A 23657-nucleotide genomic window follows, 5' to 3' on the forward strand; every position below is an offset into this window, starting at 1 on the left:
CTAGACTGCCTCTCCCACATTCACGTGTACTCACATTGATTCCTTTGTCCTCACCACTCCCTCTCTCTGTGTCCTCCAACTCCAAATCTTACTAGGGAAATCTCAACCTCAGGAAAAATCCATCTTCCCCTTCCGTGTCAGGCTGGGTTCCCCAAAATCAGGGCCAGGAGGGACCTCTGGGCCAGTGTTTTGTTCCAGGAGGGCTCCTAGGAGCATCCTGAAAGGAAGGGTGAGGAAAGGCAAGAGGAAGCGTGAGCAAGGATGCGGTTTCTGGGGAGATCTACCCTCTGCCAGACCCCATGGGAGCCTGGAGCAGAGATTTCACCTGAGAGCCTGAGCTGCTTTCAGTCCAGGGAGCAGGGCCTCTGTCTCCCCTTTCCAGGCACAGTGTGGGATGAGGGCGGCTTGCAGACACACCTGGAGAGGGAGTTCCAGCCAAGAGAAGTTCGCAGAGATGGGTCTGTAGGGGCCAAAGGAAAGCTTCCCCTTCACCCTCTGAAGGTTCACTGAAAAATCAACTCACAAAAGGAACATACATTTATTAAACACACACAGGGGAGAACCAGAGAGCCACTGCCCCCACCTCCAATGGGGTTCAGAAGCTTATACACCATCTTGAGGTTACAGAAAGAATGGGGGCTTGCGTTGTGGCAAAAACAGGTTATGGGAGCAGGGAGAAGAGGAGGCCTGGCCAGCAAAGGTGATCTTGTTATATAGGTGAAAGCAGCCTTCAGAGAGAACAAATGGTAAATTTTTTCTAGCCTTCGTTTTTATTTCTTTAGATTTACCTTTTATTTATTTCTTAATTTTTAAATTGACAACCAGTAATTACATTCATGGTCACACAGTGATGTATTAATACATATAATGTACGGCAATCAGAAAAGGGCAATTAGCGTATCTATCATCTCAGACATAATCGTTTCTTTGTGTTGGAAACATTCAGTATCATCCTTCTAGCTATTTGAAACCATCTGATGTATTATTGTGAACTATAGTAACTCTACAGTGCTACAGAACACTAGAGCTATTCCTCCTGTTTGGCTATAATTTTGCATCCTTTTTTTTTTTTTTTTTTTTTTGAGATGGAGTCTCGCTCTGTCTCCCAGGCTGGAGTGCAGTGGTGCGATCTCGGTTCACTGCAAGCTGTGCCTCCCGGATTCACACCATTCTCCTGCCTCAGCCTCCCGAGTAGCTGGGACTACAGGCGTCCGCCACCACGCCCGGCTAATTGTTTGTATTTTTAGCAGAGATGGGGTTCTCCCATGTTGGCCAGGTTGGTCTCGATCTTCTGACCTCGTGATCCGTCCGCCTCGGCCTCCCAAAGTGCTGGGATTACAGACGTGAGCTACCGCGCCTGGCCATTTTGCATCCTTTAACAAATCTTTCCCTGTCCTCCCTTCCCCCTGGGCTGCCTAGCCTCCAGTATCCTCTGTTCTACTTCTTACTTCTATGAGATCAACTTTTTTGGCTTCTACACATGAGTGAGAACATGCAGTGTTCCACTGCCAGCCTCTCAGTTCATTGTTCTTAGATGCAGACAAGGGAAGGCCTCAGAGAAACCAGGATGGCCTCAAGCCGGGTTTTCTCTACAGATGCAAATCTCCCTCACAAAGGCAGTTTTGCAAGGCTAGTTCTGTTCGCTGGTCCTCCGAACGGCCATCTCAAAACATGCCAAAGGATATTTTGGGGTGAAATGTTTTTGTTTCCTTCAAGTTATTATTAGCACGAGCACCTGAGCCTCCCTGGAGACCTGGGCAGGGCTCCCCTAGTGTCTACAGCAGAATTCCTCCTTCCTTCCATTCCATTTGCCTTCACTGTTTTCTCTTTTATGTAATTACATAGGTAGCAAGGGTGGAGAAATTAGTTTTCAAGCTGGCATCAGACTTGCTACTAGGGAGACACCCGTTTAGGGAAACACTTGAATTGTCCTGTTATCTGGGCAGCTTGAGAGCAGAGGCTTTAGGGAGATGAGGAAACCAAGTGAAAACTATGAGCAGGTGGCGCTCAGAAAAAGAAACCCAAACGGCCAGTAAGTATAGAAAAAGATGCTCAGTCTCCCAGCTCAAAGCTGGCTGGCTCAGAGAAGAAAAACCCACTCACTTGTGTCAAGGTGGCTCAGGGTTTGTCGTGAAATATATGCTCCAGAGCTCCTCTGAACCCACGTTTTTGCTCAACTGAATTGCCCACTCCTGTGGTTTGAATATTTGTCCCCTCCAAAACTCATGTTGAAACTTCATCCCCAACGTGGCAGAATTCAGAGGTGACTGGCAGAACCCTCATGATGGCTTAGTCCGTTCATGGATTCATGGATTGGTTGGTTAATGGATTGATGGGTTATCGTGGGAGTGGGACTGATGGCTTTCTAAGAAGAGGAAGAGAGACCTGAACTAGCACGTGGTCACAATCAGCCCCCTCGCCATGTGAGGCCCTGTGCCACCTCAGGATTCTGTAGAGAATCCCCACCAGCAAGGCCTTCACCAGTTGTGGCCCCTTGACCTTTGACTTCTCAGCCTCCATAACTGTCAGAAATAAATTTCTTTTCTTTATAAATTACCCAGTTTCTGGTATTCTGTTTTAAGCAACAGAAAAGGGACTCAGACATCCACCATTTGAAGGATTGCATTTTAACCCAAAAGACCAGGTTGTCATTTCTACTGCTTTCTGATTTTTTAAAATGAAAAATGTATTAAACCTGTGTACTTATGTTTGTCATCGAATTTCATGCTAGAATCCACTGAGGTTCGTTATGCTATTCATTGGTACTACTGTTGCTATTATCTAACAGCTACTGGGGGAGGGAGCAGTAGAAAGTAATTTTATTCTAGTATAAAACAGGGAGAATAACTGAAATTACTGACTGCAGTCTGGAGTTTCCCTAAGAGGTGAGTGAATCTCACATGAGCTTGGAGACCTCACGACATTGAGAAGGGAAGGGCCTCCCAAGGTTTTCCTGTCATGGCACTCATAGAAAATGACAATATTTATACAGCACAAAGCGGATCTGGGGACAACCATATGGGACTTGGTAAACCGCATTACATTTTCTTCATATTATATCATAATTATGTCAAGAAAAATAAGTATCCAGGGAAATATTTAATATTAAACTTTCAATAAAAGTTTCCAATAAAATCTTTTTGAGAACTTCACTGAGAAATGCGGGCTTGCTGCCTTGGGCGTAGCTTGTTTCTTGGGTTTTGAGCCAAAAGTGGCTCCACATTTTTTTTCTAACTCTCCATAGTCGCCATCCAGGAGAAAACGTGTTCACGCGAACGGGTGATAAGTTGGAAACCATTTTGCAAATCTTCCAAACATTTATAACACTTGAAATGAGATTTAAAGAATCTAACAACACTTTCTTTTCTTTCGTGGCGAAAGGTCTTACAGTAGTGACATATAGATTTTGACTCCAACTGGACTTTTCGGCTTTAAACATTTTGCAGTGAAAAAGCTCTTCCTTTTTCATGTTTCTCTTACATGCTTTAGAGCAGTTATTTGAGGACAGAGACTCCACTCAAAGTGCCCATTAGCCAGAAACGGACAAGCCTGGTGAATGGGAAGGCAGAGATTGGGGCCTGGCCCACCTGGCAGTCCTATCCCAAAAAAGGCTACACGTTGAGTCATGGAGACCTGCCCCTTGGACATTTCCAAGATGAACTCCACCAGCAGCTCCACCCGCTTGTCCACTAAATAAGGAGCAGGCGGCTGAAGTCCATCTCCAGGTGCTGGGTCACCTTGGTTGCCCCTCCTAGCGCTGCAGGGAGTCCCAGCGTTCCTCATCCACGCTCAGTCCTGGAGGTACCGTGGGACAGTGTTGGGCCCCCCACCTCCTTTCCAGCCAGTCTCAGAGGAACGCCAAGCCAGCATGCTGGCCAGCCAATCCAGTCCCCGCCAGGCTGCCCTGAAGGCTGAGGGGATCAGTTCCTCAAAGCACGCTTTTGAGGAGTATCCAGTGAAAGCCACAAGCAGGGAGGGGAAAAGTAACTCTTCAGAGAGACAAGGCTTCATGAAATAGCTGGGAAACAAGTATAGCCGGAGAGCAATTGGGCGTCCAAGCTCTAAGAACATACCATCAATTTTTACTTCTTTATTTATAGAAAATATAATGAAAATAATTTTTTAAAATACTTTATGCGTACCTGATAAAATTAAGCCTTTCTTTTCACTGTATTCTGCAATACTGCAATTCGTTTCTGATGTTGGCCACTCAGGTTAGCATAGATTCCATGAGGTGAAGGGAACAAGAATGTGCCATTTCAGATGGCAGCCACATATTCAGAGGTCCCAGGTCACCTGCACAATTTGGGGGTTCCAATGACCCCTTTATGTTTGAGAATTCATTATAACCACTCAGAGAACTTAGGAAAGTGCTAAACTTACTGTTACAATTATTATAAAGGATACAACTCAGGACCAGTCAAATGCAGAAACACGTGGGGCAAGGTCTGGGAGGGTCTCGAACACAGAGCTTCATGCTCTCTGTCCTTGAAATTGGGACACAGAGCTTCATGCTCTCTGTCCTTGAAATTGGGACATGTCACCCTCTTGACACATCAATGTGTTCACCAATCAAGAAGTTCATCCAAGAAGCCCCAGCATCCAGAGAGTCTATTAGGATTTAATTCCGTGAATCACTGGCCATGTACTTGAACTCAGTCTCCAGCCCTCTTCCCCATTCTGGAATTCAGGAGTCAGGAAGCCATGGCTCAGAGCTCCAACCCTTTAATCACAGGGTTGGTATTTCTGGTGTGACCAGGCCCCAATCCTAAGTCATCTCATTAGCATAAACTCAGGTGTGGTCTGGGAGCCCCCCATGAATAATGAAGACAATTTTATCACTCAGGAATTTCCAAGCATTTAGAGGTTATCTCCTAGGAAGAGGAGCAAAGACCAGACAAATTACTTATTCTACAAAAATCCCAAAGAACACCAGCTCATTACCACATTGTTGCGGGAAGTCAGGGACCCCGAAGGGAGGGACCGGCTGAAGCCGCCGCAGAAGATCATAAATTGTGAAGATTTCATGGACATTTATTAGTTTCCCAAATTAATACTTTTATAATTTCTTATGCCGGTATTTACTGCAATCTCTGAACATAAATTGTGAAGATTTCATGGACACTTAACACTTCCCCAATCAATACCTCTGTGATTTCCTATGCCTGTCTTTACTTTAATCTCTTAATCCCGTCATCTTCTTCATAAACTGAGGAGGATGAATGTCGCCTCAGCACCCTGTGATGATTGTGTCAACTGCACAAATTGCTTGTAGAGCATGTGTGTTTGAACAATATGAAATCTGGGCATCTTGAAAAAAGAACAGGATAACAGCGATGTTCAGGGAACAGGGAAGGTAACTTTGAACTGGCCGCCGGTGAGCCAGACGGAACAGAGCCATATTTCTCCTCTTTCAAAAGCAAGTAGGAGAAATATCGCTGAATTCTTTTTCTCAGCAAGGAACATCCCTAAGAAAGAGAATGCGCCCTGAGGGTAGGCCTATAAACTGCCCCCTTAGAAGCATCTTTTAAGGTCGAAGCCGAAGGGATGAAATAAGCCCCTCTCCTGTAGTGCTCCCAGGCTTATTGGGAGGAAGAAAATTCCCACCTAATAAATTGTGGTCAGACAGGTCGTCTGCTCTCAAACCCTTTTCCTGATAAGATGTTATCAATGACAATGCGTGCCGGAAACTTCATTAGCAATTTTAATTTCGCCCCATCCGGTGGTCCTAAGATTTCGCCCTACCTCCATTTGCCTTGTGATATTTTATTACCTTGTGAAGTATGTGATCTCTGTGACCCACACCCTATTCGTGCACTCCCTCCCCTTTTGAAAATCGCTAATAAGGCCGGGCACGGTGGCTCAAGCCTGTAATCCCAGCACTTTGGGAGGCCGAGACGGGTGGATTACAAGGTCAGGAGATCGAGACCATCCTGGCTAACCCAGTGAAACCCCGTCTCTACTAAAAATACAAAAAACTAGCCGGGCGAAGTGGCGGGCGCCTGTAGTCCCAGCTACTCGGGAGACTGAGGCAGGAGAATGGCGGGAACCCGGGAGGCGGAGCTTGCAGTGAGCTGAGATCCGGCCACTGCACTCCAGCCCGGGTGACAGAGCGAGACTCCGTCTCAAAAAAAAAAAAAAAAAAAAAGAAAATCGCTAATAAAAACTTGCTGGTTTTACCACTCGGGGAACATCACGGATCCTGCCGACATGTGATGTCTCCCCCGGAAACCCAGCTTTAAATTTCTCTCTCTTGTGCTCTTTCCCTTTATTTCTCAAACCAGCCGAGACACTTAGGAAATAGAAAAGAACTCACATAACCAGCGGGAGCAGGTTCTCCCGATACAACATGATTCTCAGAACAAATTTCCCCCAAAAGCAAGAGTTGTATGGATTTCTCCCCAAGAAAAAATAAATGAATTATTGGGAAGATAATGTTGGGCTAAAGGTCAGTTTGAAGAAAGGCAGTTAAGAGAATAAAAAATAATGACGTTAATGAGAAGGAAAGATTAAAGTCAAAAGTCTGAAAAGAAATGATCAATTAAAAGATGCAAGTCCTTGGGTGGGTGGCACCATAGACCATCTGCAATAGTGCAGCCAAGTACAGTGTCATCTTTTATTGCTATTTAAAGACCTACAGGTTGGGATATCAATCTTGGTGGACCATCACTCCTTGAACTAAATGTTGGGCTTAGACTTACCAATGGATGGGGCACTCCACTTAGGAGAGAAGAAATCCACCTGACATCCACCAGGCAGCCACTATTATTGGTTGTAGACATGCATCAGACCTGGTGCATTTCTGAAAGACTGAGAAAACAAGATGTGATGCAAATCTTCTGAAATGCAGTCCCATGGGCAAAAGAAAGAGCCAGAAGCTTGTTAAGAAACACATTACCATCTGGAAAGAAGTACCAGACATGTATCTGTGAGAAATTGGTGTCTTCTGGGAAACACTGAGGTGCCAGCAGCTGACAGGGAAAGATAAAATGATGATCACTGAATTCTTGCCTGCCAACTTGGGAGATCTTCTTGATGAAGAAAGATAAGAGGTAAAAATGTCAGGCACGCAGGCCTTCACTTTCTTCGAAGTGAGAAGCTTGTAAAATAACCCTGAGTACAAGTGAGTTTTTTCCATGCTTATTTCACAAAAAGTATGTAAAATTCTATACAAGGAGGAATATACAATTTGCCTAAAGTCTGAGATCTTGATTGTGTCTGCCTCATACATTCTTCGCTAAATATTAATTGCTTCCAAACGTCTGGACATTTCGTATCTGTAGATAACCGTCTTTTTCAAAAAGAAATAAAAAACAGAAAACCTTCCTTTCTCTAAGGGAAGAGGAAAAATATTATTGCTACAACTTTTAACAAATACATCGATATTTCATCCATTCTAAGATGCACATTTTCACAATTTTACATCTCTGAAATTGGGTGCATCTTATAATTGGAAGACTTTTTTTGTGACACATGAAAGAAGAGTACATCTATAGTACCTTAATTGAATGAAATGTGAGCAACTGCTTAAAATAGTGTTGCTAGACAAAGTGTTTAAAGTTTAAAGAAACCCACCGTCCTGAAGAGCTTAAGTACTCTTCAGGAATACAACAGGAATTAGGTATCCAGCTTCTGGAATTCTTAGGGGACACTAAGAACTGCTTCAGTCATGTGAATCTATCACTTTGAGATATCATATGTTTCTCCTTCAGTCTCTTAAAGTAGTAAAACATATTTATAGAGATTTCATTCGAACAGGAAGCCATATTTGTATTCCTGGAATAAACCCAACCTAATCGTGATGTATGGATGGTTTCACAGATGACTAGATTCAGTTTTTTCTAATAGTTTATGTAGAAATGTTGAATTTCACAATAGAGATGTGTCTATAATTTTTTATAATTATATACATTTCTATAAATTCTATACATTTCTATAAATTTGGAATTGCCTAATCACTAGATTTTGCTGAAACATTTGTTCTGCTCTCTGGTTTTACTGCTTTGCTTTGTTTTGTTTTGTTTGGAGGGGGAGAGAAAGAGTTTAACTACCAATTCACTGTCTTTCATAGTTCTAGGACGCTTTAGGTTATCCATTTCTTCTCAAGTCACTTTTGGTTATATATATATGTTCACATATATTCCTATGTTTTATGCACACACACAAACACACACACACACACGAATTTGCATGCTCCACCTGAGTTTTAAAAATCTATTGTCATAATAGGCCTGACGTGGTGGTTGATACCTGTAATCCTAGCACTTTGGGAAGCTGAGGCAGGAAATCGCTTGATCCCAGGAATTTGAGATCAGCCTGGACAACATAGTGAAAACCTATCTCTACAAAAAATAAAATAATTAGCTGGGCATGGTGGTTTGGGTCTGTAGTCCCAGCTAATTGGGAGGCTGAGGCAGGAGATTCGCTTAAGCCCAAGGGGTCCAGGCTGCAGTGAGCCATGCTCACATCACTGCACTCCAGACTGGGCAACAGAGCTAGACCCTGTCTCCAAAAAAAAAATTATTGCCATAATATGTCTAACATTCTTTCATTATACTTTTTATCTCTACCGCAACTGTAGTTATGCCCGTCTAATTCTGAACCATACTTTTTTTTCTATTTTTTTCTTTAAAAATATTGTTAGATAGTTTTCAAAACATTTTTATCTTTGTTGATCTACTTTAGGGTATCTTTGTCTTCTGTATTATTGCTTTCTGCTCTTATTAATATTAATTCTTTTTTTTTTTTTGAGGTGGAGTTTCACTCTTATTGCCCAGGCTGGAGCGCAACGGCCCAATCTCAGCCCACTGAAACCTTCACCTCACCTCCTGGGTTCAAGCAACTCTCTTGCCTCAGCCTCCCAAGAAGCTGGGATTAACAGGCCTCATCCACCATGCCAGGCTAAGTTTGGATTTTTGGACAGGGTTTTACCATGTGGGGCAGGTTGGTCTCGAAACCCTGACCTCAAGTGATCCACCCATCTCAGCCTCCCAAAGTGATGGGATTGCGGGCGTGAGCCACCGCACCTGGCCAGTTCTTAGTTAAAATTCCTACGTGTTTATTCTGTTATTCTTTTCTTAACTTCTTACATTTAATTAAAATGGATTCTCAGCTTATTAATCCTCAGCTCCTTGTCTTTTACAACCTATTTGAAGCTATAAAATTTCTCCTAAGTACAGAGTTGGTTATATTTCATGTCTTAATATAGATCATTTTCATAATTATGCACGTCTGATTGTTTTTTAATATCCTTACTCATTTATTCTCTGATTCGTGAGCTATCGAAAGGTGCATTTTTCAAATGTCCAAATGTATGGAGTGATTTTAATTATCTTTTTAATACTAATTTCTAGTGTAGGTGTGTTGCGGTAAGAGAGCACATTCTGTGAGGAACTATTTTTTGAAATGTGTCAAGACTTACTTCATGGTCTAGGATATAATCAATATTCACAAATGTTTTATTTGCAGTTGAAAAGAATGTGGATTATCCAGTTGTTTGGTCCAGGGTTATAATATGTGGCCAAAGGTGTTGCTCAAATATCTTTATCCTGACTGATTTTCTGTGCTTGACCATCAGCTACCAAAAAAAGTCTAGGAAACAGTCCTCGCTGCCCTACTGTGGATGCATCCACCTCCCCTTAGGTTCTCAGCCCATTCTTGGACCACGGAATGGAAAGCTCTTGGCCTACAGGGATCAGTAGCTACATCTGGGGGTTTCCGGCCTCCCTTCCTTGAGAGGCTTCCCTACCTGTTACACATAGAAAATGAAAACATACCACCAAAAACAAAATAAGCAAAAACCAGAAAGCAACGTTTTAGAAAGATTCCAGTGGCTCTGATGTTGCTGCTACCTGACAGCACGGATTAGCTGGCCTCATGAGAGATGATAAGGAATGGAGATTTTCTAAGTAAAGGGCTCAGAATTCAGATCAGAGTCAGAATAACAAATGAGCTTTTCAAAAGGCAGCTGCCCAAACCAAACAAGGAATTTTTCACTTGTTTACAAAGTGTGGAAAGAAATATGGGCCTCCCATTGGTCTTTCCACAAGACAGTCACACACACATCATCTCCTGATTATCACCATCATTAGTATAATTTATAAAAATTGAAAAGACTGGAAATAAAATTGATCCTGGAGAAAGAAAAACCAGAATTCACTTTAAATGCAAAGGAGCAACAAAATTTATTGACTGAAATTAAACACAACAGTTAAAATGGCAGTGTGGTAGTTTCATTTTCAGATGTTTGAATGGAACAAGAAAAGTGCTATTAGTCCAAGCTTCTTACATTCATTAAAAGAGTGACTATCAAAAACAGCAACATGCACAATGGTACATATGCACAAAATGGAATTATATCAACAAATATACAAAATACCCAAAATAAAATATTTACAGGTTTAAAAATATAAACATTGATTCCTCTATCCCATTAAACCATTGGAGTGGAGAAAGGAGAAAAGACCCTATTGCTATTTAGAATCCCTTTTTAAAACAAGTTTTTAAAACATAGAATTAGTTCTAGGAGACAATTTTTGATGTTTTTCAGGGGTTTCACATTCTATTATAAAAATAATATCTATAAACCTACGAACAATTTTCCTCCTGTGCACAAAAATAATACCGCCAACAGTTTGTCCTCAAAGACGTGCCTGACTTTCAGGAAAACTAATTCTAGAAATGGAGTTTCTCGTTTGGGTTTTCTTTGTTACTATTTTCAAATAACCTGCAATTCCCTATATTACACTGAGATACTTTATATAAATAACATGGGCAAAACCTGAAGTTCACAATGAGCCTGCTAGGTAGCTAGTGTCAAGTACAAATGATAGGAATCTACTTTGCCTACAACGTCCAAAGCATTTTCCCTGATATTCCTGTAGACCTACGACTATCAGATCCTCCATATTCAGTAAGATTTATCCTGGAAGCAGTGAAAATGTTAAATATTACTTTGCTAGCGTTTCTCCTCCTTTATTTAGAAATAAATGTGTAGTAGGGACCAATGGTTGTAATGTAGATATTTGAGAAGGTTCATTGATTCCTTCAGGCCACCTGGAGCCATTTCAAGGCAAGTGAACAAGTATTTTCTGCATGTCTACTCCATGCCCCTATGCTATTGAACCAGATATTTTTAGTATTTCTGCTTTATTTTGTTAAGTGATTCAGGTCTGAGAGTATCTGAGAAACTATAATATGTCTCAAGTAACCAGAAACCTAAGCCATATCTTATTTAAAACGTATCTTCTCCCATAGAGCAGAAAGTTATTCTACTCGATTATTGAAGAATTTCCAAAATTACCCCATTTTACCAATACCTACCTTACATGGTTCTTGTGAACAGTAAAGATAACAATGTAAAAAAAAAAAGCACACAGTATCCTGCCTGGCACCATAGTAAACATAGAGGATATGTGAATAGAATTCAATATAAAATACTCGTCTTCATGGTGACTGACTTATTGAAGGTGTTCAATAGCTATTAGTTGAATGAGTTAATGAATCAGAAAATGTAGGACAGGATTCTGTGGCTGTGGACACAACATAGGATGGACGGCTTTTAAAGGAGCCAGGTGCTTATTTCTGAAGTTCAGAATTGCATCAAGGCAAGGGACAACTTAAACAGCTGTCATTGAAACAAACACAGATAACCAGTTGGCAAAGATGTGGAGAAATTGGAATCCTTGTGCACCGTTGCTAAGTATGTAAACAGATGAAACCACTGTGGAAAGCAGCACAGAAGTTCTTCCAGAAATTAAAAATAATTCTATTTTTAATTAGAATTACCATATGAATGACCCAGTAATTCCACCTCTGGGTATTTATTCAAAAAAACTGAAATCAGGATCTTAAAGAGAGATATTTTCACTCCCTTGCTCACTGAAGCATCACTCACAATAGCCAAGATGTGAAAATAATGTAAGTGTCTGTCAGTGGATGAATGGGTTTTTAAAAATGCGGCATATACATATAAGGAAATATTATTCAGCCTGAAAAAAGAAGGAAATCCTGCCATATGCAACAACATGGGTAAACTTGGGGGATAAGCCAGTCACGGAAGGACAAATACTGCGCGTTCCCACTTCTATAAGGGATCTAAAATAGCCAAACTCATAGAAGCAGAGAGTAGAATGATGGTTGCCAGGGGCTGATGGGGGAGGAAACAAGGGGCTGCTGTTCAATGGGCATAGAGTTTCAGTTACGCAGGATGCACAGGTTAGAGAGATTTGCTGTACAACACTGTGGCTATAGTTAACAATACTCTATTGTGTACTTAAAAATTAAAGAAGGTAGGCTGGGTGCAGTGGCTCATGCCTGTAATCCCCACACTTTGGAGGTGGAGGCGGGCAGATCACTTGAGGTCAGGAGTTTGAGACCAGCCTGGCCAACATGGTGAAACCCTGTCTCTACTAAAAATACAAAAACTAACAGGCGTGGTGGTGCACGCCTGTAGTCTCAGCTACTTGGGAGGCTGAGGCAGGAGAATCGCTTGAACCTGGGAGGTGGAGGTTACAATGAGCTGAGATCACGCCACTGCACTCCAGCCTGGGCAACAGAATGAGACTCCATCTCAAAAAAAAAAAAAGAGGGTAGATCTCATATTCAATATTCTTACTTCAGTTAAAACACACACACATATGCATAGACCACCCAGAACCCATCAAGACTGGGTTTAAGGTAGGAATAAAAACAAATGAAACAAACATGCTTGGAATGAATGATACCCTATCAGGGAAGAAGTATCGCCATGACAACAGAAGAGATTTCTGTTAATCCTAAGAGAAGAGGATCCGTCCAAGGGAAGGCCAATGTTTGCCTACTCAGCGTAGCACAGTGGCAGGGTTCCCTGTATATGATTGTGAGCACTGTCATCTCAGACACAAAACTAATTTGCAGCTGCATGGACCTCGGTTAGCTCTTTCTATTACAAGCGAGCTGACAATGACACTAAGCAGTACTTAGCTCTTCTATTACTGCAAATCACTAAAGAGTTTATATCCCTGTCTTAGAGACTAGGGGAAAAGAGAGAGAGAGAGAGAGACAGAGATGGAAAGGGATAGAAACAAAAGGGATGAATTAAAGCTGTCATACTGGAGAGATAATATTACCTACCCCATATGGCTGTTAAGAGGACTAAGTAATTATTTCTAAATCTCCTAGCAGCGCCTGACATATCGTAAGTATTCAACTAACGTTAACCATTGTTATATTTACTATTTTTTAGAGGCATTCGTGTGGCTTAATTCATAGTGCCCTTCCTCGACCTCACACCACTCTGCTTCACCCCACAAACTATAAGCAACAAATGCAAATACCAAAAAAAGTAAAATAAAATTGTTTTGTGTTTTTAATGTATATTAAGAAAATCCAATTACAGCACAGCTTAGGTGTGAGCTCCAAACTGAAGGGGTTTTATTAAGTATTCGATACAGTAGATGCCCCATAAATGTGTGTTGCATTGAATTAAAGTAAATATCAATGATGAAAGGTGCCCAATCTCAGTTCTGGAGGCTTCGTGACTATTTTCATCTTTCCTTTGGTAGTTTGAGGAGGAACTCCTTTCCGTAATCATGAAACTATCATTCTGAATCACCTCTTAAAAACATCATCTGCAGTGACATAAAAACATTCCTTAGAAGTGCTATTGTTGCAACAATCTGTCTCCTTTAAACCCTTATCACAGTGCAAGGCTTTTGAGAAGCAATGAATGCATGACAGCCACCAGGAAATCTTCAGAGCAAGATGAGGTCTCACAATGGATGGCCGCCTGTGAGGAGCCACACTTACACACTGCACTGACAGTGTTACAGCTTGCTTCTGCCTGTGAACTACACCCTTGCCTTTTGCTTCCCCACACAGGCTCTATAAGACACCCGTCTACCATACTACCCCCCTTGGTCCCAAACTGTTTCATAAATATTTTTGTGTGTTATGAATTGACATTTTCTAAGGCTGAGTTTACACAAATAAGAACTGTTCCTTTCCTTGCTCTGCCCGGAGGCGGGGAAAGGGAAACTGGGTTAGGTGAGGTATTTGGGTTTTTTCTCTTATTTGACTCAGATACTTTAAACTAGCTTTCCTCAGTGATGAGACGAGGCGATTGTGATGCTTTTTCCTTATGTTTAACAGCAAAAAACTTCTTGAATTAATATCTTAACAATGAGAAGGGGAGCAAAGCATATGTGAATGGACTGGAACAGGTCTCAGTAGAAGCCAAGCGTCAGGGGAGCCAAATCCATGTATTTGTAATTCAGGAGAGAAATCTAGATGACTAACAGCAGGGAATGCATTCTGCCATGCGAACACAGCAAATATGCTAGCGTCATGTGAAGTGTCCCGTCACTGCTGTCTGAGGGCATTTAGGAGACACGAGCTGCCTGAGTGGATCTCTTCACACCAAGCTAACAGTCAGGAGTCGCCTTTAAAATTAATCTGACAAAGGTGTAAATAATGAAAACTCTTAGAAAATTCAAAGAAATCTCAACACCTGACATAGTCTTTTTACCTGGATAATTGTGTAAGCAAAGGGCTATTTGCATATGGTTTAATTGCAAATACTTGACGATTACCTCTGAGATGAAGAAATAAATCCTTTAAACACAGTGAGTTATTACCTTTATAGATATTAAACCCTTTGTATTTAAATAAGCAGTTAATTTGTGGAAAATGTATCTAAAGGAAGTCCTTTGTATTCTATATTCTATTGTTGTTATTAGATAAAATAATAAAAATCTATTTCCTCTTGTGATTATTTAAAATGTTGCAGTAAAATTTCTCCCAGTTGGTGCTAATGGCAGGCTAAAAGCATCAACCACCATCTGTACTAAAGCAGAGTGTTTCAAATAACAGTGTATGTGTAATATAGACATTAAAGTCAGGCTATCTTTGTGCAGAGCTATTAAGCCAACTGATAAATTTTCGTCCAACAATTGGTTGGACTTTTTCCTGTCTAATTTGGGCAGCTTTTCAACCAAAGGAAGTCAATCAACCAAGTACCTTAGAATATACATACATGGGAAAGATACAATTAGCCTCTATCCAATCCTTCCCTTAAAAAGTCAGCAAATATGGGCCTGAATAATCTTCACAAGGTCATTAGATATAATGCATTAATAAAAATTGGAACATAAATCTAGGAAAATTCTTGAAAAAACAATCTCCGTGAACACAAATGAGAGAAAGTAGCCCTTGGCACAAGAAAGCAACTATGATCCCTTTTCCATGGTTGGAAAAAGTTGAGAATCTACTCTTCCTGCCACTCCAGGGATTTCCCATCAAGTGATTGAGGCTGTTTAATTCATTGCCCAAGTCCTTTATTTGATTGGTGTGGGTGTAATTCTTAAAAATATAAGGTAAAAAAAAAGGTGGAAAATATAAATTTAAAAAGAAAATATTTTATACCTTTTATAACTGGTTAATTGACAGGCCAGTGGAAATTAAGATAAACTTTGCTCACGTGTTCCTTTTCTTATAAAGAGGAGACACAGCATAATGATGTAAATGGAGGAATAAGTCCGAAAATCAGGAAAGCAAAAACTTCTCTTCTACTGCTTAAGAAATAGATTGCCTTTACTATTACAATATTCTCATAAGTTTTTCAGGTATTCTTAACTTTCCTGTACAAATGAACAAATGAACGAACATAACTTTGCCATGGATTCATGCAAAGGAGAATATAACCCTTGCAGGAAAAGGTACCACAAGGAAATCAAGATCCTTTGTTTTACAGCTAGGAATAAAATTTATATTTTCTCCATTCACTAGGGGAAGATGAATATATTTTGAGTCTAAATAGTACTATCGGCATGAAATCAAATTTAAATCCCTTGTTTAATACAGAAATAATTTCAAAAATAATTTTCAAATCTAGAGTAGATGTCTTTTGTCTGTTAGTCTGTACACAGTTGTGTGCATGAGCACGTGAGTGTGAGATGCTTACATGAATTCCTGGTAGTGTGTTCAGAATGCTTAAGGCTATGACTGCATATAGGGCCTCAGCTACACACATAAAGAAATTAAATATTAAAAGATTACTTTGAAAAAGCATTATGGATCTGAGACAACGCAATAAAAGCCAGTCATATGACTAATGAAGAAATTCAGCAAACCTCTCCTAATTGAATCACTACAAATTTAAAATGGGGAATGGCCTACTTTCTGCTACTGGCTCAAATTTGCTTTCCTTTGATGCCCATTTATTTTGTTACTTTCTTCATATTATTAAAATAGGTTTTCATATCTTTAACTTGCCTTATTCTTTCATTTACGAAACAGAAAACAAACTGAAAAAGCATGTAATAACAGTTCATTACTAATGCAATCTCTCTGGAAATGAGACTTACACAGAAGTGTTCATGTCATTTACATATGTGTAGTTTCACTTGAATATGCATAATCTTCCTGCTATGATGAATCACCTCCTAGTAGCAGCTCTGGTCTTTTGATTAAATACACTGAAGTGTATTTAAAAAAGGATATTAATTTCATCATTAGACACTAATAGCATTCTAGGAACTGCTTCAGTTTATCATTGAAACTAAGCATATAATAACCCTTTCTGAAATTAATGTTTCATCTGAAATATTAGAAAACATACATAGAAGCAAACAACTTTTCAAAAAAAAATCTTGGCATGAAGGGTTTACAATACATAAGCTTGCCAATGTCATATTCTGCACACACTTGTCTTCATCATAAGTCCATAAAGCAAAAGGCAAATGACGTGAAAAACTATATCTTTCTATTGTTTTTCTTTATGTGTTCCTCATTTTGCACTCACCATATTGAGGAATGGTTGGATCCAAAATTTTATAATCAAGGTTAAAAAAAATATCTGAAAAGAGGCATTGGGGTGAGAAACAGACTCTTACCCAAAACAAGGCAGAGCCATTCCTCTGGGACACCAGCACAATAGATTTGTTGTTGTTGCTGTTTTGAGAACCAGAGGACCCATATAAAACAAAACCAGAATCTCTTCCCATTACAGTACATAACAGAACGTCAATGGTTTGGGGACCCTCATCACGTCTAGCTGTAAGACCGGATTTTATATTCTAGATTATTGACGATTACAAAATGTTAACAGCTGGATAAACTGTAAAATATGCATTATCTTCACATGAGAAGGTTTCAGCTTATAAATGCTTAAATACTGTATCTATTGGCATTTAGTAAAATCTTTCCCTGATCCTGATTTCTGCACTGGGTGGGGGAAGAAACAAACAAAAGCAAAAGCCTGCTCTCCTGAGCCTTTTATATCTCCCCAAACAAATTACTGAAATCAACCAAACCAAAACTCGCCTTTATTTTCCTAGAGTTAGATACTTATCAATTTGCATATCTAGCAACTGAAGTAGGGAAGTTTTCTGCCAATCAATGGTCCCCTCTGCTCATCAGGTAAATACCTGGCTCTTTCAGCTTTGGAGGTGTTTTCCACACAGTGATACAGCAAAGCCTCTTTCTTTTTTTTTCTTTTCTTTTCTTTTTTTTTCCTGGAAAGGAAAGAGGAAATAAGGGAAGGAAGGAAATCTGTCTTGGAAGAGGAGATCTCCTCTGGTTCTTCAGTGGTTCCTTCAGGCCTCCGGACACTGCATCACCCCAATATCCAGGCATGACTCTTATTTAGGTTTGGCTAAGTCCTGTTTTCTGCAAAGGCAAGTAAAGGTGACTTCCAAGTGTTCACTATATTAAAGAAAAAAAGAAGAAAAACTTAAAGGTAAAAAAGAAAAAAGTGCTTGAAAATAATTCTCAGGGACTTATCTTGAGAGGAGAATCCCAAGTGTAGCATCCCTCTTTCTGGTGTTATCCTGTCCCTGCTCAGGGCACAGAAACCTCCTCGGTCCATGCTCTGGAGCAGGCGGGGACGGGTGGTGTCCTAAAACACTTTCTTTAGGAAAAGCAAAACTAACTGCAGTGGTTTCCAGGGAAAAGTTGTATTCCTTGACATGTGGCCCATCCACTTTGGCCTGGAAGACCTCACAACTTTTTGGCACTGTCGTGGCAGGCCGTTGCCCTGATGGTGGTCCCAGCCAAGCCCCGGTTGCTGACTCTGCGGACCAGCACTTTGGAAACCGGGATTTTTGTTCTGGGCATCTCACTCCTGGAGGGTTGCTGGTGCACCACGGGATGGCTAGATGGAAGGTTGGTTAGGTGCTTGATGCTAATAGGGATCTTAGAGTCCTTCAACAAGCTGCCTGGTGTTCGCAGTGGACAAGTGATGGTGCCTGGAGATACGGGCTTTAACCGGGACAGGCAGGACGTCTCCTCGTTGTCCTTCCCCCCAGGAAGGGTTGCTGGGCTTCCGTCCGGGTCAGCATAGAGATCGTAGAGCGCGTCCCCGCTGTAGCTATCCCGGGGGATGCCCGCCTTCTTGCCGCTGTTCGAGCTGTCTTCCTCTGGGCCTGGCGTGGTGGAGTCCCAGTAGCCCTCGTCGCTGTTGGGGACGCCTTCCTGCTGCTCCTTCTCCGGGTGCTTGGGCTCCTCCTTCGGATGGGGCTCGATGGGAATCCGGTTGAGCCTCCTGCGCTTGACCGAGGACGCGTCCTTGGCCGCTTCCACGCACCTGCTGTCTTTGGGGGTTTCGGGCGCCACCTTGGTTTCCAGCGCCGCTGCCGCCTTAGCCGCGCCCTCCTGGGGCCCGGGGCCCTGCTCCTCGGTCTGGGACAGCATGTCCCAGAACTCCTGCAGGTAGGTGTCGTCCACCTCGTCCGGGCTGGCCATCTCTTCCCCGCCTCCCTGGTAGGCCACCACGCCGGGGTTCTTTTTAGAGAGAGCCGGCTTGCCTGGCCCGGGGGCATGCTTGTCACAGCTGGGACCTGCCTCCTCCTCTGGGTCTGCAATAATATCTCCACAGCCTGTAAGAGAGTCAAAGCTTTTCAGTGAAGTCACGTCAGAAAACATCAAACAAATACGATCTGCCGACGGGTCTGAGGGTGGATCGACAGAGGCAGGGTCCGGGGCGGAGGGCGCCCGGCCGCTGCCGCCTTCGGAGTCGACAAGGGGGACCGTCTTGACCGGAACGGCCCCCGTCCTGGACGCGTCCTCGGCCGTGCGGACCTCCCCGGGCCCCGGCTCGGGGGGTCCCCGGGGCTTCTCGGCGCGCCGATGCCCCGCGGCGTCCTCTCCCCGCGCGCCGGGGTCGGGGCCCTCGGCCTCTCGGCAGCTCCGCGCTGGGGCGCGGTCGGCGGGGGCGGGCACCTCCTCTCCCCCTGCGGGCTCACCTGCTGGGTCTCGCGGGGCGTCCCGGCCGGGCTCCTCCGGCTCGCGCGCGGCTCTGGGCGTCTCCTCCTTGACGCACTCCAGGCTGGCGGTGAGCGAGCCGGGCAGGATCAGGCCGCCCCCGGCCGCGCGCCCCTCCGCGGCCTCCGCCTTGGCCCGCTTGTCTTTCCGGTGCCAGCGCACGCCGCTCAGCAGCCCCCGCAGCCCCCGCTTTTGTTTGCCGCCGGCCTTGCTCGCGTCTGCGGGCTCCCCCTTGCCGTTTTCCGAGCGCCCGTTCTTCTTCAGCAGCGAGAAGAAGCTGTGCGACTTGGCCACCGAGCTGCTGGCGAGGGAGCCCCCGCCGGGCCCCGCGGCTCTGGGGGGCCCCGGGTTCGGCCGCCCCCCGCCGCCCCCGCCGCCGTCGCCCCCGCCGCGCGGCTCCTCCTTCCTGCCGCTCTCCAGCACCAGCACCTCGGCCAGTCCGTCGTGGGTCCTGCTCCGCACCAGCCCCGTCGGACCCGAGCTTTTCCCGTCCCCTTTGTTTTTGACCCCAAAAATGCTGGGCATGGTGCCACCCGATTTCCTTTTCTTGAACAATTTGAAGGCAGCCTTATTAATCTTCCCCGACGGCGGCTCGGCGGCCGGCGTCTCGGCGGCACAGTCACAATGCAAGTCCATGTCTGCCGCGAGGGTCCCGGCCCCGGCCTCCGCCTTCCTCCTGCAGACCCCCGCGGACGCGCCAGCTCCGCCGCGCTCGCTGACAGCCCCGCCGCCGCCGCGGCCCCGGCTCGTCTCCATGGAAACCGCGCGGGCTAAGCCGCTGTCGTCAGCAGTGGGCTCGCGCCAGGCCACTGTCACCCGTGTTCTAAATCAACCTGAGCCGCGCTCGCCGCCGCCGCTGCAAAAGAAACACACATAAAAGACCATCTTCCCTCCCGCAAGGGCTTATGTAATCCCCTAACCCACTTCCATCCGACTTGGCGCGGCGCTGCATGGCGTTTGTGCGGCAAGAGCAGGCGACACCGCCGCGAGCTGATTGCAGAAATTCGAGTCGTAATGATGGAATTCAGATTCCCTCAACTCTCACCCACCTTCCGAATCCTTCTCCAGACTCGCTCTTCGCGGGAGCGCAACCGTGGATCACGAAATGCCTCTGAAAACGACAACGCAATTCAACCCAGCACAAAATGCTTGCTTTTCTTATCCTCTCTCTCCCGGACTCCATGCCTCTTCACGCCTTTCCCAAGCCCTTCATGTCTGTCCTTAGCATCAGTGCACTAAGCGCAGCAGGCAGGAAGCACGTCTGCCTACATCCATGTCTTGTCCAGAGCTAAGCACACGCTAGGTCCACGCTGTGTGGCTGTCGTTATGGTTATGGTTCTTGTGACAGAAGTACACGGCACCACTCAGTCAGTGGATCAGCAACCCGGCAATGCACGCACAACAGCTCCCCGGGGTGGAGTTTGCCTGCACCTTTGGGACAACCATGAGTCTTATCCTAGACTCCAGCCACCATGGGATGAAGTCACAGACGCCGGGGCCCAGCCCACATTTGATAACAATAGACAAGCAGACCGAGAACACAGGCTGGGCATCTCAGACCCACTCCACAGGTGGGCCTTCGAGTCTGGGTTCTGCCCTCTCCTTTCCCACTCAGCAGGACGCTGGCATTATTCCTGTCACTGCTGTACCACTCCCCTCCCCCATACCACCAGCGCTGACTTGTAGCCCCCTTCCCCAATAGACAGAGCAGAAAAAGCTTGGCAGGGGTCCCTGTGTGTCCAGGGGTCTCTGCAGACATTCCTACCTGCCTGGTCCGGGGAGAGGGAAAACCTTTTTTCTGGGAACAGCCCAGTCTAGGGATCTCTTCTGTGTTCTGATTTAAAAAGTGACTGCTAATATTCTAATCGTGACATCTGATTTCATAATCCCAGATGAGTGCTTTTTAGCAAAAAGAAGAAATTTGGAGCGGCATATACATATATTAATATAATGTATACAATAACATGTATATATAATATACATGTTATTGTATACATTATATTAAATATGTATATACATATGTATATATTATATTATATATGTATACATGTATATATGTATGTATATATATTGTATATTATATTATTATATACATTATATTAATATAATATATAATTATATATAATATATAAGCATATACATATATTAATATAACATATATTACTATATTATTAATTAATTAATATATATTAATAGAACATATATTAATATAAGCATATACATGTATTAATATATTAACATAATTAATATAACTGTATTAATATAATATAGTATATATAGTATGTTATTTAATCATTTGATTATTTATTAGATATCATTTAAGAATATATGTAATAATTACATATATATACAAATACCAGTCTCTTCCCTACTCATTTTTTATGTGCTGTTTGCATCATGCCAAGAAATCCCAATCCCCATCCACATAAGTTGGCGTTTTATTAATGACGTATGTTGGCCATTGCAGCTTCTGTTGTTATGAGATACAGCTGGTTTACATTTAGACCTTGGAGTTATTAGTTGTATTATTTCCTTTTTTGTTTATTTTTATCAAGAACACTGTTTTGTAAAACAAAGAAATCAATGAGTTCAGGTTCACAAGAGGTTGTTACTTCCGGACTCTAATCCCATCAACTCTCTCTCACTATTAATGAGCGTCTCTCCTGGAACAGGAAGTAAGGTGAGACCAGAAAGAGGCTCTCCCGGATTCTAACTGACCGCTTGACATCATGAATCCGACTCCTCAGTGCTTCCTGGGGAGACCGGGTGTAAGGAACTGTAAAGAGAAACCCATTCGTTATGTCTTTACAACCTTTTGAAGAACAATAGAAAGTCTCAATTTTACATACATACACACACACACACACACACACACACACCCATACAGTTGCTTAGATTTGTGGGTTACTATGTAGCTCTGTCCGTTTGGAAGAGCTTGTGACTGGGATCAAGGAAAAGTAAGTCGCCTATTAAAAAATCTCCCTTTCTCCACTGGGAGAAAGTGGTCCGCTTATTCACCCATCAGAACAGGTCAAATGTGACTCTAATTTACATGAGAATCTTTGGGCCTCCTGGGAGAAATCTGATAGAGGACTTTGGGATGGGTATCATTCCTTTGGGACATCAACACTCAAACAAAGAGAAAGAGACAAAGCTGTCTTCAGCCTGGGGAAGTTGCCCTCACCATGAGTTCCTGGCCCTGAGACAGAAGAAAGCAGGGACCCCTGGAACCATCTGAAGACACTGGGCATGGGAGCTGTACAGTCTGCAGTGTGAGCGAGGACCCTCCAGCATCCTCCTACCCAACATCCTTGTTACAGGGATAGTGGGAAAAAGCAGGGTGAGGCCAGCTGAAAGGAACTCACCCCAAGAGCCAGAGAGGTAAGGAGAGAGTCTGCAGGGGAGAGAGAGGAGGCGCAGAATGGTCCGATGGTTTGACGGTTAGAGTCAGGTTATGAATCATCACAATGACTGAGCCATACCTTATATTAAACTTCACAGTCCAGAGTGGAGAAAGCAAAATGGTGATTTATTTTTTTCCCTGAAAGACAGACCATGACAGTGAAGATAATTTTACCATAAGCACTCCCATTTTTGTTTATGGTTTCTTCTTTCATCCTTTTATGGTTTCTTCTTCATCCTTTTCCCCCATCCTGCTCCAGCTTGGGAGTGAACAGAAAATTAGAGTAGAAAGGAATAGAGTACAGGGCCGAGGGGAAACATTTCAGGGAAAAGCCATTCCAAAACATTAAGACGCATCACAAATGCAAACAGCAAGTGGATTTTGCTGGAAGACATGTGTGGGCTTTTCTTTGTCGGCACCAGGAAGTATTTGTCATTTTGTTGAGGCTTTTTTTTTTTTTGCTAGGTGGTGAGGTTCTCTGGAGGATGGTACTCAAAACAAGGGAAAAAAATGAAGAGAAACACAGGAAGGATCATTTAAGAACTTAACATCATCATCATCATCATCATCATCATCATCATTTCCTTTCTTAGGTGCCTTCAAAGCAGTCCAGCCCTTTGCCCAAAGCTTACTGGGTGGAATTCTTTTTCTTTCTTTCTTTTCTTTCTTTTCTTTTCCTTCCTTCCTTCCTTCCTTCCTTTTTCTTTCTTTCTTTCTTTCTTTCTTTCTTTCTTTCTTTCTTTCTTTCTTTCTTTCTTTCTTTCTTTCTTTCTTTCTTTCTTTCTCTTTTTTTCTTTCTTTCTCTCTCTCTCTCTCTCTTTCTTTTTCTTTCTCTCTGTCTCTCTTCCCTTCCCCTCCCCTCCCTTCCCCTCCCCTCTCCTTTCCATTCCTTCCCTTCCCTTGCCTCTTTCTTTTCCTTCTTTCTTTCTTTTTTTTTTTTCCCAGAGTCTTGCTGTGTCACCCAGACTGGAGTGCAGTGGCGTGATCTCAGGGCTCACTGCAGCCTCCGCCTGCC

The 23657-nt window shown here is 43.2% G+C and overlaps 1 protein-coding gene across 2 annotated transcripts; it reads right to left on the reverse strand.

Moving 5' to 3' along the window:
- Nucleotides 1-10159: 10159 nt before the first annotated feature.
- Nucleotides 10160-21157, reverse strand: AMER2 (APC membrane recruitment protein 2). 2 transcript variants are annotated; one of them, XM_008021756.3, is made up of 3 exons: nucleotides 20289-21157; nucleotides 19221-20095; nucleotides 10160-18854 (listed from the first exon to the last, which is right to left on the reverse strand). In XM_008021756.3, the coding sequence occupies exons 2-3, from the start codon at nucleotides 19993-19995 to the stop codon at nucleotides 17977-17979; spliced, it is 1653 nt and encodes a 550-aa protein (XP_008019947.1). In that variant the 5' UTR covers nucleotides 19996-20095; nucleotides 20289-21157; the 3' UTR covers nucleotides 10160-17976. The 2 variants fall into 2 exon arrangements, with proteins under 2 accessions (XP_008019947.1, XP_008019946.1); XM_008021755.3 differs by having other exon boundaries at nucleotides 10160-20095.
- Between the last annotated feature and the right edge of the window lie 2500 nt (nucleotides 21158-23657).

The sequence above is a fragment of the Chlorocebus sabaeus genome, chromosome 3 (genome assembly GCF_047675955.1).
Source record: "Chlorocebus sabaeus isolate Y175 chromosome 3, mChlSab1.0.hap1, whole genome shotgun sequence".
Lineage (NCBI taxonomy): Eukaryota > Metazoa > Chordata > Mammalia > Primates > Cercopithecidae > Chlorocebus > Chlorocebus sabaeus.